The sequence below is a fragment of the Oryctolagus cuniculus genome, chromosome 6, assembly GCF_051225735.1.
Source record: "Oryctolagus cuniculus isolate XC-2025 breed Fujian yellow rabbit chromosome 6, ASM5122573v1, whole genome shotgun sequence".
NCBI classification, from domain to species: Eukaryota; Metazoa; Chordata; class Mammalia; order Lagomorpha; family Leporidae; genus Oryctolagus; species Oryctolagus cuniculus.
In genome coordinates, this window is record NC_142872.1 from 150,580,147 (window position 1) to 150,598,883 (window position 18,737).

The 18,737-nt window shown below is 47.5% G+C and overlaps 2 protein-coding genes across 9 annotated transcripts in view; one reads left to right on the top strand and one right to left on the bottom strand.

Moving 5' to 3' along the window:
* Positions 1-12,599, bottom strand: part of TATDN1 (TatD DNase domain containing 1) — a 42,922-nt gene extending 30,323 nt beyond the window's left edge. For 4 of the 7 annotated variants that reach the window (XR_016236599.1, XR_016236596.1, XR_016236597.1 and 1 more), the window contains exons 1-3: positions 12,474-12,599; positions 4,040-4,105; positions 748-797 (exon numbers count right to left, since the gene is read on the bottom strand). Coding sequence is in view for 1 of the 7 variants with exons in the window: in XM_002710766.6 (XP_002710812.2) it covers positions 748-797; positions 4,040-4,105; positions 12,474-12,495 (138 nt within the window). In the remaining 6 variants the exon portion in view is untranslated. The remainder of the gene's footprint in view (positions 1-747; positions 798-4,039; positions 4,106-12,473) is intronic. The other 3 variants (XM_002710766.6, XM_017341519.4, XM_070075476.2) reach the window with 3 other exon arrangements.
* On the top strand, positions 12,596-18,537 carry NDUFB9 (NADH:ubiquinone oxidoreductase subunit B9). 2 transcript variants are annotated; one of them, XM_070075479.2, is made up of 4 exons: positions 12,596-12,623; positions 14,936-15,128; positions 15,703-15,816; positions 18,318-18,537. In XM_070075479.2, exons 2-4 carry the CDS (start codon positions 15,003-15,005, stop codon positions 18,447-18,449), a joined length of 372 nt encoding a protein of 123 aa, XP_069931580.1. In that variant the 5' UTR covers positions 12,596-12,623; positions 14,936-15,002; the 3' UTR covers positions 18,450-18,537. The 2 variants fall into 2 exon arrangements, with proteins under 2 accessions (XP_069931580.1, XP_051686397.1); XM_051830437.3 differs by having other exon boundaries at positions 12,601-12,737.
* Positions 18,538-18,737: the final 200 nt, after the last annotated feature.

Sequence of the window (18,737 nt, forward strand, 5' to 3'; positions counted from 1 at the left end):
AGAAAAAAGGGCAAGACTACAAGGCATAATTTCCTTGCCAATGTATGAATATAATGCCGTAATGACGGTGGCTTCCACCATATCTACAATAAAAGGTTTTCTGCTTTATGCCAAGTACAATACCAATGCTTTGCATTCAGTGTTTTGTTTAATGCTCACAAGAACGCTATTAAGTACTATTGTTACTTCTGTTCTATAGATGAGAAAATTGAAGTCTAGAGAGATCGACTACCCCCATGAATATGCAACTCCCAAGAAGGCACTGGGAAAGGAAGCTAGGCTGGTGACGCCATGCTGTGCTTTCAGACTCTGCACTATTACTACAAGGTCCTGAGTTAAATTTCAACTTAGAACCAGGCCCTCCAAAAATTCACTAGACTTGGTGACAGATACACGTCTTTTCAATGATTTCTTAATTCTAACTAATTCTGAGTTATATTATGAAATTATTAAAAGTTGCCTCTTAAGAAGACTGGTAATTTACATAAGCCTTAACGATTTTTTTCAAAGGGATTTTGACATTTATTGCATTTCTAAAACAGAAATGAACTACACATGAAACTTTTGTGAACAGGATACTGGATGATTTTATTTATATTAATTTGCTAATATTACACATAGACAATATACACCCCAAATGTGGAAATGGATCTTTTCCTTCTATTCTACAGAATTTTAACTAAAATTTCATTAAAAAATAAAAAAAGACCCTCTAAAACTCAGGAATAACAAAAAAATGGATGTTACCTTCTTCACACCAATTTGGACAGCTCTCTCTATCACATCCTGTAAGTCATCTGTGAAAGACAAACCCTACATTAAGAAAATCTGGTAATTAAAAATTCACGGGTCTAACAGTTACTTTTGGAAATAAAATAATCAAATTAACTAAATCAAAATCCAATCAATCCTATTTGATGAGTACTTGTCACATAAGAATAGAGTTAGTAAAACCTCAGGAAAAATAAGAAACCAATATTAAGGCAAACCAAATGAATAATTATTTGTTTGGATTTTTATTCTGTTGGCCAAAAAGAGGAATAACTAAAATCAGGAGGCTCAAACTAAAGGTGAATTTGTCTTAAGTTTGTCTCAAATTCACTTGTCTTGAATGTTATTTGTTGGTATTGTATTTTAAAAATTATTTTTAAATGAATAATTCATTGTTCATTTTGTATTGACTTTTTCTTTTTCTTTCTTTTTTTTTTTGGACAGGCAGAGTGGACAGTGAGAGAGAGAGACAGAGAGAAAGGTCTTCCTTTTGCCGTTGGTTCACCCTCCAATGGCCGCCGCGGCCGGCACATCGCGCTGATCCGATGGCAGGAGCCAGGTACTTATCCTGGTCTCCCATGGGATGCAGGGCCCTAGCACTTGGGCCATCCTCCACTGCCTTCCTGGACCACAGCAGAGAGCTGGCCTGGAAGAGGGGCAACTGGGAAAGAATCCAGCACCCCAACTGGGACTAGAACCCAGTGTGCCGGCACCGCTATGTGGAGGATTAGCCTATTGAGCCGCGGCGCCGGCCATATTCAGCCTTTTCTAAGTTCACCTCCTTAATCATGATACAACATTTTTTTATAAATGTCACGTAATATTGTATGTCTATAATTACCATTCCCTTAAGGAGGATAATTCTTACTTTGCTTCAATGTTGCTTTTTGCTTTTTCACAACATTCACTGTTAAGTAACAACAAATTTTTCTGAGGAAATTTAATGTTTATTACTAAGTTACAAAATTCCAGAAAGAAGTGGATATCAAAATAAAATTATATCATAAAATTCATTTATTTCATATTTAAGTATCCCAGTAAATGTGTTTGCAATTCACTTTTTTTTTTTTTAATTGTATTTATTTGGGGGCCGACATTGTGGCGTAGCAGGTAAAGCTGCCGCCTGCAGTGTCAGCATCCCATATGGGCACCGGTTCAAGTCCCGGCTGCTCCACTTCTGATCCAGCTCTCTGCTATGGCCTGGGAAAACAATGGAAGATGGCCCAAGTCCTTGGGCCCCTGCACCCACGTGGGAGACCCAGAAGAAGCTCCTGGCTCCTGGCTTTGGATCAGGCCATTGCAGCCATCTGGGGGGAGTGAACCAGCAGATGCAAGACCTTTGTCTCCCTATGGCTCTACCTTTCTCTGTAACTCTGTCTTTCAAATAAATAAAATAAATCTTAAAAAATAATTATAAAAAATTGTATTTATTTGAGAGGTAGAGTTACAGAGAGAGAGGGAGAGACAGAGAGAAAAGTTTTCCACCTGCTGGTACATTCCCCAAATGGCCACAATGGCCAGAGCTAAGCCAATCTGAAGCCAGGAGCCAGGAGCTTCTTCTGGGTCTCCCATGCAGGTGCAGCAACCCAAGTACTTGGGCCCTCTTCTTCTGCTTTCCCAGGCCAGAGAGCTGGATCAGAAGAGGAGCAGCCAGGACTCAAACCAGCACCTATATGAATGCCAGCACTGCAGACAGCAGCTTTACCCACTATGCCACAGCACCAGCCCTGGAATTCAATTACTTTTACTTCATAAGTGGTTATAAAATCTCTTTTAGGAAAGAAACATTAGTTAACATACTAAAAATGACAAGTAGTTTTGTTAGATATTATAAACTGCAATAATACCAGTATCTGCTATAATAAAACTTATTCCAAACACACACACATATGTACAAACATATATGCAAATATATACACAAACAGGCCATAAAGCACAAAATCCACTGAATGCTACAAAGAAAAGCAGAGTGTAATTTATTCGGTAGTCCCAAGCATGTCTATACGACACATAAAACATCATGTACGCGTCTACATGAAGTAGAAAAGTTTTGAAGGAAGGCTTAAGAAAGCTGACACCTACCCCTGCTCCTTCAAGTGGTATCTAACACTCTCTGTACTGAGAAAAGCTTTCACTTACTACCTCCTAGAAGCACGTCAGACTATCTTCTGACTTCACTTGTTGAACTGTGACTATTCTTCTTCACCCATAACCACAAAACCAAATTGTCCTGTTTGTATTTACATAATGTGGTTAGTTTTCCAAGGCAATGGTCACGGATTATGCTATTGTAGAAATTCTGCATTCAAAAAGTTGTTGCTGTCATTTTCTGCTCAGTCACCTCTCAACTGACAATCTAGCCTGTGAAATGAACTTCTATGACAAACAGGAGCCCTTTTACTCTTGGTGAAGCTTCCCCCGACTTCTGAGGTACTCCTACCTATCCCCACCTATGCCGTTGGTATTCATGTGGGGATGGATGGAAAGGAGGAAAGGCAAGACAGAGAAGAAGAGCACAGGGTACCTCCTCCTTAATCATCCTGCTACACTGCCACCTCCCTAAAAATGTGTTTGAAAAACTAGAGGGACCGGCACTGTGGCACAGCAGGTAAAGCAGCCGCCATGAGTGTCAGTTCGAGTCCTGGCTGCTCCACTTCTGATCCCGCTTCCTGCTAATATGCCTGGGAAAGCAGTGGAGGATGGCCCAAATCCCTGGGCCACTGCACCCTCAGGGGAGACCTGGAAAAAGCTCCTGGCTCCTGGCTTTGGATCAGCTCCGGCTTTTGCTTCCATTTGGGGAGTGAACCAGCAGATGGAAGACCTCTCTCTCTCTTTCTCTCTGCCTCTGCCTCTCTCTAAATACTGCCTTACAAATAAATAAATAAATCTTTAAAAAAAGAAAAACTAGATATGCTTGTTCTATAATAACTGGTTTTTGGATTCCATGACTTACCGTTCAATTGTTTAACAGACTAACATCAACTATTGCTTGGCTTTTGTGCACATGATTAATCAAAGTTCTACACTGAAAAGGATCAACTGCAGAAAAGAAAGGCTTGGTTAAAATCCTGTACTTTATAAATGTTCCTGATCATGGTTTGCCACTACAGTTTATATGCATTTCAGTTTGTTTATAGTTTTATCCAAGCTGAGTGCAATGAGTTCTTTAGCATTTCAATTGTAAGAGTAGATTGTGCTTCTTAAAATCCCCTTGAGGCAGAAAATTTGTCTTCATAGAGAAACTACCCTAATAAAAAGAAACATTTACCTTGATGCTTTTGAACCCCCCTATAAATTCCTCTGAACATAGGATCTGTCAGGTTGATACCAATATCTGTGGGAGAAAAAAAAAAACTGATTAATCATTAACAATCTCCATTTGAAATTTTTACTTGAAGTGAAAGCTCCTGTTACTAAATGTTTCATTCACACAATCATTCCTCAAACAGTATCCACGACTCTACCACTTGTCAGCTGTAGTATTCGACACAAGGGACACAAGGATGAGAAACTCGCTGCAGACCTGGGACGACCACCGGGAAATACCAGCAGTGACAGCGGGGGCAGTGCGTTTGGTGCAGCAGTTGACTCCTGCATCCTGAGGGGCCGTTGTGGTAGAGTGGCTAAGCCACAGCCCGGGGAGCCTGCATTCCAGATCAGAGTGCTGGTTCAAGTACCGGCTGCTCCACATCCAATCAAGCTCCCTGCTAATGTGCCTAGGAAGCAGTGGGTCATGGTCCACGTACTGCGTATGAATAGGGGACACAGAAAAGAATTAAGATGTGACACTTGGTCGCTGCCCTTCAGGAATTTACAATCTATATTAAAACTACAAATATAATTTATAACACAAGCTAAACTGTAAGATGAGTTAAAAAATGGTTCTCTTTTTCATGGCTGTATGCGGAGAACCTAGCATAATGGTTAGCAAGTATGAGGATACTTCATAATGTGCATGGAAAATGTAATTAAAAGTTTATTTTAGTGCAAAAATTTTTTTCATGCATAGTTTTTCCAGAATACATGTTTGCCATGAACTTAAGAATCTAGCATGTATGTATTTCAACTCTTTTTGCACCAAAATAGATATATCCTTTAAAAAAATTTTTTGGAGGCAGAGAGAAGAGAGAAAGAGAGAGAAAGAGTAAGAAAGAGAGAGAGTGAGAGAGAGAGAAACTTGCCCATCTGCTGGTTCACTCCATAAATGTCCACAATGGCTAAGGTTAGGTGAGGCCAAAGCCAGGAGCTGGGAGCTCAAACCAGGTCTCCCACATGGATGGCAGGGTCCTGACTACTTGGGCCATAGCCACTGCCTCCCAGGGTCGCATCACCAGGAAGGTGGAGTCCGAAGCTGGAGCAAAGTATCACACTCAGGTACTCTGATGTGGGATGCAGACACCTTAACTGGGCCAAATGCCTGCCCATAAACATATCGTCTAATTCCACTTCCCAGGAAAATTTTGAAGTACCCTTGTAGTAAGAGCTCCATCGCTATTCATTTATTCTAGAACTCATTACTCTGCACATAGAAGTAGAAGGGGGCAACCGAGTTTTGGCAAGGGAGATGTGAAAAGCTTCACAGAAGAGTTCAATCCTGAAGACAGAGCTTTGGCTCACAAGCTGAAGAAGGGCAATGGCACGCTACATCCAAGGTGTGCAGGTGCAAACTGTGTCGAGAGCGGTGGGAGCTCCTTGCTGCCAGCAGAGCAGTGGTTCTCCGAGGAGAGCAGTGTGTGGCACCCCCCTCCCTCCCACCTGCCTTCCTCATCCCCAACACTTGGAGTGTCTGCAGACATTTTCAGTTGTCCCAGTGGAAGAGAGTGCTACTGGCATCTCGGGTGGATGCTGCCAAATATTCTAGGATGCACAAGACAGCTTCTCACAAAAAATAATTATCCCCCAAATTACGTAAATCCTGCTATGGATCATACGAGAACAGAATACCAAGATGTGATGTCAGAATGAGATGGGCATAGGCAAGAAAAACGCCTCCTTTACTTAAAATGCACATTGTTTAGCTTTTAGCACCAGAATTTCCCAATTGGAAGGGGTGGGGGTGGGGGATGGGGGTCAACTGCCTACCACCCTACACTGTCTCTGTCAAATTTCAACTTCTCCCTGGCATGCTTTCACTCTGACTTCTGCCGAGTTGGACCCCAGGAATATGCTGCTTCAACATTATGACAGACCCTGAAATCCTGAGTGGGAGTTCGGATAATCCGAGTGGGGACACAGTCCAAGCAGGAGAAGCAGGATGGATACCGACAGGCTGACGCTACTCTCTCATGGTTCATTTAAGAGTGGGGGAGGGAGAGACCACTAGTATATGTTTCTCAAATTTGGGGTGTTCCAGAAAGTATGCAGTAACATCTCGAGATTTCCTGAAATATCAATTTTACTTTAGAAGATTTAGGGTATAAGATATTTTTTACTTAAGAAAAGCACTATATTAGTTCAATCATAAATACAAGACATCTAAAAAATTCTTTTTTTATTTATTTTTTTATTTTTTTTTATTTTTGATAGGCAGAGTGGACAGTGAGAGAGAGAGACAGAGAGAGAAAGGTCTTCCTTTGCCGTTGGTTCACCCTCCAATGGCCGCCGCTGCAGCCGGCGCACCGCGCTGATCCGATGGCAGGAGCCAGGATCCAGGTGCTTTTCCTGGTCTCCCATGGGGTGCAGGGCCCAAGCACCTGGGCCATCCTCCACTGCACTCCCTGGCCACAGCAGAGAGCTGGCCTGGAAGAGGGGCAACCGGGACAGAATCCGGCGCCCCGACCGGGACTAGAACCCGGTATGCCGGCGCCGCAAGGTGGAGGATTAGCCTATTGAGCCACGGCGCCGGCTCGACATCTAAAAAATTCTATAAATGCATTAAGATTTACACATCACTGCTGCTTTCCCCACGACCCTTGGGACAAATGAGTGAATCTTAAGAGCATGGATGAGTCCAGCTTTGAAAACGGAGGTTCCCAAGTCCCATTACTTAGCAATGACTAAGTGTAGATTTTTATTGGTCTTTGGATTGATGAGAGTTACTTGAGGTGTGGTATTCAGATACAGTCTAAGAATTTGTCTCAGCAAACACAGAACAGACTGCTGTAGAAGCATCTCCTAGGAGGGTGCAGCCAATGTTGATTTCCCATACTAAACAAATAGTTCTGCTTCCTATCCTTCCAGATTAAAAAGTGTTTGCGTGTAGTATTAAGCTGCACAACTTGTTCTGAAACTAGAGAAGAGGGAAATCCAGCAGGATCCTAACCTGGGAAGAGTCTGCTGTCCTACACCAAAAGCTAAGGCTACTTTTAGAACCCTGGCTTAATTTTTCATGCAACTGTTCCATGCAAATCTTGTTTGTGGATCAATCTTCCAGCAGTCTGACCTGGTGTTTTTCCAAAGTATTGTCATGACTCATTAGTGAGCTGAAAAATCAGTGTAGTGGTTCACAGACAGAATTTTTAAAATGCCAGAGTAAAAAGATTAAATAGCACAATAAGTCACATAACAGACAGAATGTAGAATATTATGCCATTTTTGTTTAAAAAAAAAAAAAAAAAAAAAAACCTCGGGGCCGGAGTTGTGGTGCAGTGGGTTAAACCACCACTTGAAATGACTGAATCCCACATGGCAGTCCCCACTACTCTGCTTCTGATGCAGCTCCCTGCTAATGGACATCCCAGGCAGTAGTAGATGATGACTTAAGTCCTTGAGTCCCTGCTGACCACATGGGAGATCCAGATGGTGTTCCAGGTTCCTAACTTTGACATGGCCCAGCGGGCATTTGGGGAATGAACCAGTGGGTGAGAGATATCTACCTTTCTTTCTTTTTCTTTCTCTTTTCTTTTTCCTTCTTTCCCTTCCTTCCTTCCTTTCTCTTTCTCTTTCAAGATTTATTTCCTTATTTGAAAGGCAGAGTTACAGAAAAACAGAGAGAGGCAGAGAAAGAGAGCTTCCATCCACTGGTTCACTCCACAAATGGCCGTAACAGCTAGGGCTAGGCCAGGCTGAAGCCAGGAGCTTCATCCGTGTCCCCTACATGCGTGCAGGAGCCCAGGCACTTGGGCCATCTTCCCCTGCTTTCCCAGGAGCATTATCAGCAAGCTGGATCAGAAGTGGAGCAGGCAGGACTCCAACTGGCATCCACATGGGATGTAGATGCTGAAGGCAGCAGCTGAACTGCACCACAGCGCCGGCCCCTTGTTCTTTCAAATGAATAAACAAATAAACATTAAAAATAAAAATACACCAAAAGAAAAAAAAAAAACTTGGTGTTTGTGGGTTTATATATAAATCTAAGCCGGCGCCGCGGCTCACTAGGCTAACCCTCTGCCTGTGGCATCGGCACACCGGGTTCTAGTCCTGGTCGGGGCACTGGATTCTATCCCAGTTGCCCATCTTCCAGTCCAGCTCTCTGCTGTGGCCCGGGAGTGCAGTGGAGGATGGCCCAAGTGCTTGGGCCCTGCACCCCATGGGAGACCAGGAGAAGTACCTGGCTCCTGGCTTCGGATCAGCGCAGTGCGCTGGCCGCGGCGGCCATTGGAGGGTGAACCAACGGCAAAAGGAAGACCTTTCTCTCTGTCTCTCTCTCTCTCTCACTGTCCACTCTGCCTGTCAAAAAAAAAATATATATATATATATATATATAAATCTATTTAAAAATTAGGCAAGGGGCTAGCGCTATGGTGTAGTGGACTAAGCCTCTGCCTGCAGTGCCGGCATCCCATATCAGTGCCGGTTCATGTCCCAGCTGCTTCACTTCTGATCCAGCTCCCTGCTATGGCCTGGGAAAGCAGTGGAAGATGGCCTAAGTGCTTGGGCCCCTGCACCCACATGGGAGACCCCGAAGAAACTCCTGACTCCTGCTTTCGGATCAGCGCAGCTCTGACTGTTGTGGCCATTTGCGGAGTGAACCAGTAGATGGAAGACCTCTTTCTCTCTCTCTGTCTCTCCTTCTCTGTGTAAGTCTTGACTTTCAAATAAATCTTAAAAAAAAAATAATGTGGCAAAGAGTAGTTAAGATGTTTCTCCTTTTTTTTTTTTTTTTTTTTTTTTTTTTTTTTTTTGACAGGCAGAGTGGACAGTGAGAGAGAGAGACAGAGAGAGAAAGGTCTTCCTTTGCCGCTGGTTCACCCTCCAATGGCCGCCGCTGCAGCCGGCGCACCGCGCTGATCCTGGCAGGAGCCAGGAGCCAGGTGCTTTTCCTGGTCTCCCATGGGGTGCAGGGCCCAAGCACCTGGGCCATCCTCCACTGCACTCCCTGGCCATAGCAGAGAGCTGGCCTGGAAGAGGGGCAACCGGGACAGAATCCGGCGCCCCAACCGGGACTAGAACCCGGTGTGCCGGCGCCGCAAGGTGGAGGATTAGCCTATTGAGCCACGGCGCCGGCTATGATGTTTCTCCTTTTTTAAGATTTATTTATTTATACACTTGAAAGACAGACAGATGGGGGTGGGGGAAAGTGTATCTTCCATCCACTGGTTCATTCCCCAAATGCCTGCAACAGCTGGGGCTGGGCCAGGCCAAAGTCAGGAGCCAGGAGCTCCATCTGGGTCTCCCACAAGGGTGGCAGGGGCCAGCACTTGAGCCATTCTCAGTTGCTTTCCCATGGGCATTGGCAGGAAGCTGGATCAGAAGCAGAGCAGCCAGGGCTCAAACGCAGCACTCCAATACCAGCACTAGCTCCCAAATTAAAAACAAGTAAAAGCCAGCACTGTGGCGCAGCAGGTTAATGCTCTGGCCTGAGGCCACATAGGCGCCGGTTCTAGTCCCAGCTGCTCCTCTTCCGATACAGCTCTCTGCTGTAGCCTGGGAAAGCAGTAGAAGATGGCCCAAGTCCTTGGGCCCCTGCACCTGTGAGGGAGACCTGGAGGAAGCTCCTGGCTCCTGGCTTCGGATCAGCACAGCTGCGGCCGTTGCGACTACCTGGGGAGTGAACCATCAGATGGAAGACCTCTCTCTCTCTCTCTGCCTCTCCTCTCTCTGTGTAACTCTGACTTTCAAATAAATAAATAAATCTTTAAAGAAACAAACAAAAACAAAAACAAGTAAGAGTCAGCCAGACAGTAAGCAGGACAAGAGACAGAGGGAGCACTTTGGCCACAATCTGTCACTATGAAACCTTGTCATACGCGAGAAACCGCATATCCAAGTGTGTATAAAGCAGAACCAGGAAGAGGCTGGAACGCTGGACAGCACTGGACTGCAGAAAGGCTTTGCAAGCTGTCCGTGCCCTTCAAGTACCTTCACGGGAGAAACAAACAAACAAACAAAAAACTGGAAGCAAGAGAAAAATGTGGCTGATTTGATTTTTAGACAGACCACTATGGAGGACAGAGGATGGTTAGACTGAAGGAGCCAGGACCCACACACACCTTTAAAAGAACATAACCAGTGTCTTTTCTTTGTGGAGGTTTCATAGTTCTTTATTCCATCTCTCCCACCGATTATATCAAACTGGGGTGGAGAGGCAGAGACAGCACATGTTAGAAAGTGTCTTAGACCCTTCCAGGGCCTCCTCTCAGCCCACACCCCAGGTTCTCTGACAGCATTTTTTCAGCCTCTTTTATGGCACCCAACACAGTCTCCCTGCGCTTGTTTTGACTGTACATAGGCTTGAAAACGACAGCACTAACCTTCTTTTTATATGTGGTCCCACCGTTCCCAGTGTCTTGTCTTTGGGGAAAATACTGTATAAAATAACATTCTGGGCTGGGGCTGTGCCCATCAGTTAAGCCAGCGGTGGCAATGCAGGCATCCCGTATTTGAGCACCAGTGCAAGTCCTGGCTGCTCCACTTCTGATCCAGTTCCCTGCTAACGTGCTCAAGGAAGCAGCAGATGATGGCCCAAATGCTTGGGGCCCTGCCACCCACATGAGAGAACTGGATAGAGTTCTAGGATTCTGGCTTTGGCCTGGCCCAAAACCAGCCACTGCGGCCATTTGGGGAATGAATCAGCAGATGGAAGATCCCTCTGTCTCTCCCTCTCTCTACCACTCTGCCTTTCAAATAAATAAATAAAGTTTTTTTTTTTTTTAAAGATTTATTTAGTTTACTTGAAAGGCAGTTACAGAGAGAGACAGAGAGCCAGAGAGAGAGAGAGAGAAGCCTTTCATCTACTGGTTCACTCCCCAAATGGCCGCAATAGCTGGAGCTGAGCCAATCTGAAGCCAGGAGCCAGGAGTTTCTTATGGGTCTTCCCATGTGGGTGCAGGGGCCCAAGGACTTGGGCCATCTTCTACTGCTTTCCCAGGCCATAGCAGAGTTGGATCAGAAGTAGAGCAGCCAGGACTCAATTCAGTGCTCATATGGGACACTGGCACTGCAAGCAGCAGCTTTACCCATTCCACAGCACCAGCCCGCAGTAAAAAAATCTTAAAAACAAAATAACTCTGAGACCTAAGTTTATAATCCTAACTTTCCTGAACGCCAGACTATATTTCCAGGTGCACAGATGCTTACATTTGGATGCCTTATAAGAAACTCAGGACTGGCGCTGTGGCATAGCGGGTAAAGCCGCCGCCTGCAATTCTGGCATCCCATATGAGCACCGGTTCGAGTCTTGGCTGCTCCACTTCTGATCCGGCTCTCTGCTATGGCCTGGGAATGCAGTGGCAGATGGTCCACGTCCTTGGGCCCCTGCACCTGCATGGGAGACCCAGAGGAAGAAACTAGCTCCTGGCTCCTGGCTCCGGATCAGCACAGCTCCGACTGTTGCAGCCATTTGGGGAGTGAACCAGTGGAGACCTCTCTCTCTCTCTCTCTGTATTTCTCTGCCTCTCCTTCTCTCTCTGTGTAACTCTGACATTCAAGTAAAGAAACAAGTCTTTAAAAAAAAAAAGAAACTCAAACTTAATCTACTTCAAACAAACTTGGCTGCCTTGTCCTCCTACTGCCAAACCATTTCATGTCTGGATATTATTGAAACCATGAGTTATTTTTGTTCAGTCTCCCGTTACCTTCCATGAACACTCAGCTGCAAAGTGCTGGGCATGTCTTCCACGCCTCTCTCCACGGCCCTAGTTCAACTTTGAAAGGCCTCCCTGCTTCCGCCCCTCCACCTCTCACCCACCTAACAGTCCCCAAGTTACCCTAAAGCAGAGACGTGATCATGAGCATTTATCACCTTTAAGGAGCTGGAAACGCCACAAGACAAGGATCTTGCCCAGTTTTACCCACAGCCGTAACCCCCAACAGTGGCCCTCCTTCTCCTAAGCGCTTGGAAATAAAGATGCACGCCCATTTGGTGCCTGCTGCATTCTCCCTCTCGTTGGGTCGGTGCTGAGTGGGTTACTGCACTTGCCAAGTCACAGAACTTGGGTTTTGCTCCCAGCTCTCCGTGTCCGCCAAATGCTAGCAGAGCTGGGGCTGGGTCTTCGTGCTAGTGTCTGTGTTCCTAGGCTCGTGCCGTGCCCACAGAGGCGCTCGGTGACTGTGGGACGAAGGAACGGGTTTATTGAGTGAAGCCCTCATCCTCTGGCCACTGAGATAAGGGGGGCAGGTGCACGTGGATGGAGGGGGAATACACAATGCTGAAGCCAGCACCCCCATCAAGAACCAGAATATTCACTACCCGCACCCGCAATCTCCCCGCGCCCTCTCCAGTGAGTGGGCCTTCCAGCGCGCAAGTCCTAGACCCTCTGGTCTTGATGAGGCTCCGGGACCAGGCCGAAAAGCTCACGGATGAGGAATAAACGCTCTCTTACCGACAAACTTGAAGCGACTCATGACAGCAGCCCCGACTCCTCCCCGGCGGAAGCGGAAGTGGCGGCCCGTCGCCCCGCCCTTCCGGCGCCTTTGCCCCGCCTCGCAGCCGCCGGCTTCTGGTGTCCCGGCGGCCCCCGCGGCCGCTGAAGGTGAGCGGGCGTCATGGCGTTCTCGGCGCCGGGGGCCTATCTGACCCACCAGCAGAAAGTGCTGCGGCTTTATAAGCGCGCCCTGCGTCACCTCGAGTCGTGGTGCATCCACAGGTGGGAGCGGGGCCCCAGGGCTGGGGGCGGTGACCCCGGGGCGTAGGCCAGCGGCCCTGAGCGGTCGGGCGGCTCAAGGACTCCGCGGACTAATGGCACGGCGCTGCCTCCGCGCCGTAGAACCCGGCCTTACAGCTGGGGTCGAATCCCGCCTTGGCCTCCTGCAGTTTCGAGACCTTGAAGGGTTCCTTATGCGGTCTGGGCCAAAACGGACGCCGGACCGGGCGCAGAGGGTTTGCGTCAGGATTACATTTCAAAAAGGAGAAGAGTGCCCGGACTGTAATCGGCATGGGCCCTTCTCGATCCTGTCGTCCCTGATAACAGCATCTAACCCTTCTTCAGTCCGCAGAAGAACTCGGGAATTGTGTTTTTTATTTTACGAGCAAGGGGATGAGAGGCCGTAGCCGCTCATTCTCCTACCCCTCCCATCAGCTTTTCCCTTTTCCGCTGCAGCCGGTCCTTTTCATTGTCTCACCATCCTTTTCACCTCCCACCTGATTCTTTCCTCCTCCGTCCACCTGAGGCCTTGGGACGTAGAGCTAAGTAAGATACATAGGTTTTTTTTGTGACCTAAATGAATGCAAGGTGGGGTGACAAGCCACGATGCGACAGTGCCATGGTGAAATTACATGGAAGCAGCATTGGGGATGATCAGTGTTATAAAGATGGAGGCAAGTGAGCAAGAATTCAGTCGCTGAAGACCGGTTGGGAAAGCTGCAGTTCATGGTCTGGAAGAAATGATACCAGCCACTGTGAGCACCCTGGGTTCAGGATTTCAATTTCCCTGCCATCTTTCTCCCCTGGAAGCCGAATTTCTTCTACACTTGCCTCGTGGTGCTGTTTGTTCTCTGTGGTTCTGTCCTAGACCGTTCCTGATGGGTGCACCGTGGGTAGCCTCCTTCAGTGCTGGGACTGTTTCTTAGACCATCTGTAGTTTCCTGAAATTGTTTTGTCTAAATTCTTCAAGAACACATCCATTTCCATTACCCTGCACTGATTTCCTTCCCAAATTCCCTGCCTCTGCTAGTGCCATCATTAACCGCTCACTCACTCACTAAGCTTTAAGTCTCAGCGTTGTCTGAGTATTCCCAAGTTAACCCCTCTGCCAGTAACCCACATTCTCACACTGTATATAACTGAACAGATTTTTGTAGTCTCTCTCCAGTGTAGTAATAGCAGCTGACATTGTTGAGCACTTGGAATGCACCCGGCACTTTGTGAAATGTTTTAGCCCATTGAATCTGTGTGACAGCCTTAAGGTATAGAACTTACTAACACTAATTTCTGGAGGGGACACCTGTGGCCTGGTGACATTACCCTGGGTTACACAGCTAGTGGTGGCAAAGCTAAGATTCAGGCCCACAAAGGCTGACTTGAGAGCCCCTTCGCTTAACTGGGTCGTTTAAATGTCTGGTTCTGTCTCACATCACCACCACAGCTGCCAGCCTCAGTCCCTTGTCATCTAGGGTGTGGATTCATGTCAAAGCCTCCTGTGTCATCTCTGCCCACATTTCTTCAGAACCCGTGTGTTACTTGCTTAAGGACAGACAACTGGTGTGTAGTCCAGGTTCAAACTCAGGTCTGTATGATCCGAGCAGCACATATTGAATGATCTTACGGAGGCTGTGGCTTTTCTCTTTTGCTAATTCTTTTCTTTTTTAAGTCATTTCTTGATCGGAGCACAGAAGAAAAATGGCTAGACTGTGTTAAATAGTTTTTTGCTGGGGAGGCTGCAGAGGAAGCAGTCACAAGGGTATAGCTGCTCCCTTGGCAGGGTTGGGGGAGTGCCAGGAAGTTATACTACTCCTATAGACGGTAGTATAGCCTCTATTTTTCAAAAAAGGCTATTTTTATTGACACATCCTAATTGTACATATTTATAGAGTACAGTGTAATACTGTATTTCGGTACACGCATACATCATGTTACAGTCGGGGTGATTGGCCTATCCGTAACTTCGGGCTTGCAGCTTTGTGTTGGGAACATACAAAATCCTCTGTGCTTTTAGTACTCACTTGTTGTCAGCCACGGTCATGCTCCTGTGCTACAGACATGAGAGGTGTTTCCGCCTGCACTGCTGTGCCTGCCCACTCACCGTCTTCGGCAGCCCTCCCTTGCTCCCAGAGTACAGCCTCTTGTCACCCAGGAACCTCCCCCTGGTAGGTAACATGCCTAATCTCCACTCACTCTGGTTTAAGGGACAAGTACCGGTACTTTGCTTGCTTGTTGAGAGCCCGGTTTGATGAACATAAGAATGAAAAGGATATGATGAAAGCCACCCGGCTGCTGAGGGACGCAGAGGAAGAGTTCTGGTGCAATCAGCACCCGCAGCCGTACATCTTCCCCGACTCCCCTGGGGGGACCTCCTATGAGAGATACGAGTGCTACAAGGTAGGTGCCTGCCTTCTGAGACGCACACCCAGCTTCTCAGCCCCAAACCCGGCCTCTGAACAGCTTGCCGTTTGAGGGGTAGCGCCGAGATTTCTTTCCGGGCGCTTCTCAGTTTAGCTAAGGTGTTTGTTTTCCCCTCTCCCAGGTGTCTAAAGATTTTTCTTTCTAAATTCAGCTGCAAGGACTCGCATCGTACTTTGTGGCAAATTATTGCTATATAATTCATTCAGAGACCTTAAAGTTCACCAACTTGTGTTGGTGCTTGGTATTTCTGAGACGGTGCAATGCTTCCACTAACATAAGCCCACAGGGAGTATTTGGGAAAAGCAGGGGAGGAATGATGCAACTGTCTTTGGACCGGCCTTGCTGCCATTTTATAGGAGTGGGCACTTTCACTCTAAGTATCCTCCCTGCTTTCTGGTCCCTGTTCATTGCTTAGGTCCAGACACAGTCTACTCATTGCAAAAGTTATAAAAATACAAGTTGAATTTTGTCTCCTGTCTCCCAAGCAGGCCCTGTGAGTGGCGTGTGAACATATCCTGTGCAGTGACGCCATGGTTTCCTCTCCTGACAGGTTCCGGAATGGTGCTTAGATTACTGGCATCCTTCTGAGAAGGCGATGTATCCTGACTACTTTGCCAAGAGAGAGCAGTGGAAGAAACTGCGGAGAGAAAGCTGGGAACGAGAGGTGTGTCCTGCTTGCCCTTCACCGTGCACTTGGTCAGCACAGGACAGGGCTTTGGTCCTGTGGGCAGATACACGGATTCCAGGCCTGGCCCCTTGCTTCTCCGACATACTGGAGTTTCTAATTGTCTCCAGCTTACCACCTCCTGCCGTCTTACAAATGGGTTATGATGTCTTCCCTCGTTTGTTTGCTTCCTCCCCTCCTTAGCCCTTGGACCCTTTTGCTGTACCTCCCTCTCCCTTGAGCTTCACGAGTTACCAGGTGGTGCTCACTCAGAGTTATATTTACTGTACTGGAGAGGCCCAGGGAAGAGACCGATTTGGGGTTTTTGCAGTAGTGTAGCTGAAAGGTTACGGTGTCTAGCACTAGGGTGGATATGGAAAGAAATGGATTCAGGCTGTCTTTTGAAAGTACATTGAGATTATCTGGATGTGGCAGATTGGGGAGGGACAGAGGAATTGACAAGGTTTCTGGGTTTTAGGCGTTAACATCTGGAGTTTGGTGGTGGTGGTGACGGGGATAGGGAAGGAAGGATGGGAGGTCAGAGAGACAATCAAGCCTTCACTTTGGGAGTCTGATCAGCAGGCAACTTGGTGTCGCAATCTGGAACTCCAAGGAAAGATTTAATCTAGGAATAGAAATGTATTAGGTTTTTGTTTTTTTAAAAACTAGAGGGGCAGGCTGTTGTGCAGCAGGTGAAACACCACGTGTGATGCCCTGCATCCCATCAGAATGCCTGGGGCTGAGCCCCGCCTCCGCTTCCGATCCAGCTTCCTGCTAATGCACTCATGAGGCCGCAGGTGATGGTGTAAGTGCGGGCTCCCATGAGTCACGTGGGAAGCCCAGATCAGTAAAATAGATCTTTAATATAAGTGAGTAAGCCCTCGAAATGTTTGAGCTCCTTAGGAGAGGGTATAGAGAAAGAAAGAAGGGAGAAGGAATTCTTCCTGCCGTGTAATTGGACACGAGACTTCCGTGAATACATTTGGGCTGCAAGTTTTGAAACTGACAGGCTTCTGTGATAGCTTGTGTTTCTTGAGCAGAAGTAGAAGTCAGTAGGAGTGGGTGCAACCTGTAGTGATCTGAGCTTGTTGGAGAGTAGTGGACGCCAGGGTGGTGAAGGCCCACTGGACGCCAGCTTTTTTCAGCATTTTCGCGTTAGCAGTACTAAGCGGTATGGCTACAGGCTAAGGTCAGGGGCACAGTTTGCCAGTTGTCTACAGAGAATTGTAAGAGGCTCTGGTTGTCACGATGGCATAGCAGCGGGTAGAGCAAGGAGGCTGCTGCATGGAGAGGTCGAGTGGGGAGGGAGGCCCTGCGATTGGCAGCCTCTCGGCTTCAGGTGGGCGTGCAAGCAAATGAGCGGCTAGGGGAGGTGATGATCGGATAGCGGACATGTGACGCATGATTTTGGAAGTTGTGCTGGTCCTGGTGATAGGGTCCAGGATGCGGATGTTGAAAGTCCGTGACCAAGGGGGAGGGGAGGGAGGGAAAGTCACCGTGGCCCACGGGTACCGTCGAGTAAGAAATGTCTTGGCACTTGGAAGGCTGAAGCGTCTGCCCAGTGAGCGGCCGGCTCACCTGGCAGTGGCTCACCTGAGGAACCTCCTCCTCGCAAGCACTCCTCCCTCCTCCGTCTCCTCAGCACTCTTCGCAGCACTCCCTGGAGGCCCAGCTCCGCCACAGTGGTTGCTTCTAGAGCTGCCTCCTGTGTGAGGACGTTGCTCTTGGAGGTCATTGAACTAGGGGTAGCTCGGCAGAAAGGCAGACTTGCCTGTTTTCATACGTGATTTCATGGTATTCTTGTCCCGGTGGCTGGACAGGGGTAGGGAGGCAGCTTTCCAGTTACTCCCTGATGTGTACATGGGAGCTGTGGGTTCTTAATGGTGGTTTTAGGAAGAGCACTTAGACACAGAGATAAATGCACGTCTAGGCAGAGCAGTGGGGGGCCATGTTTTGGCTTAAACAAGAGGAAGGGTAAAGGGTTTCTTGTCAGCCTTGCTGCCTTAAGGATGGGGACCCTTTAAGACGGTGTGGAACGTCTGACCCGTGGACCGTAAGAGGCCCACAGAATCATTTGCTCTGGCCCTGCCAGGGCAGGCACAAGTGGGACTCAGGCTAGTGCTTACAAGTGATCCTTTTATACAGCCGGCAAGTGATGGTATACATATCCACGTGGCCCTTGGGGGGAGAAAAGCTTCCCCACCCCTGCTTTGAGGAGAAAATTTTTCCTGAGTAAACTGCAGGTATGAAAATGCTGCAGGTGCTGATACAAGGGTACTCAAGGAAGTTTGTGGAAGATGTGCATCAGCTTCCAATTCCATTCTTCCACAAACTTCCTGAAGTATTATCTTATTAAAAAACACAGCTCTTAGTCCTCAGGCCCAGATGGTGTGTGAGTTGACACACCGTAGGAATAAAACTGACATACCGCTGACTGCAACAGGCAGGTTTTCTGGTCAATTGGACTGCTTGGGTAACTGTTCCTTCCTCGTCCCTTCTAGGTTAAGCAGCTGCAGGAGGAAACCCCACCCGGTGGTCCTAAGACTGAAGCTTTGCCCCCTGCCCGGAAGGAAGGCGATTTGCCCCCACTGTGGTGGCACATTGTGACCAGGCCCCGGGAGCGGCCCACGTAGGAGAGAGACACTTCACTGTTCATGCTTGCAAGTGAAATCAGTCGCAGGACGTACACACACTTGCCCTAATAAAAGTAACTCAGTATAATCTGGAGTGAGTGAGGTGTTCTGAGATGGCCATGCCAAGTGCGCCACTGTCTGCTTTCTTGTCGGTTGTGCATGTAAAGAAAATGTCGGATGCAGCCCATCCCATGTGCTTTCTCAGTAAATCACGTCATCAGCGGTTGTTATCAGTAAGACAAACTGGGGCCGGCACTATGGCATAGGTTAAGCCTCTGCCTGCAGTGC

Coding starts and splice junctions, on each gene's coding strand:
- NDUFB9 (XM_051830437.3), top strand. CDS start 12,637: ATGGCGTTCTCGGCGCCGGGGGCCTATCTGACCCACCAGCAGAAAGTG. Junction 12,738..14,935: donor GAGTCGTGGTGCATCCACAG/GTGGGAGCGGGG, acceptor CTCTGGTTTAAG/GGACAAGTACCGGTACTTTG. Junction 15,817..18,317: donor GAGAAAGCTGGGAACGAGAG/GTGTGTCCTGCT, acceptor CGTCCCTTCTAG/GTTAAGCAGCTGCAGGAGGA.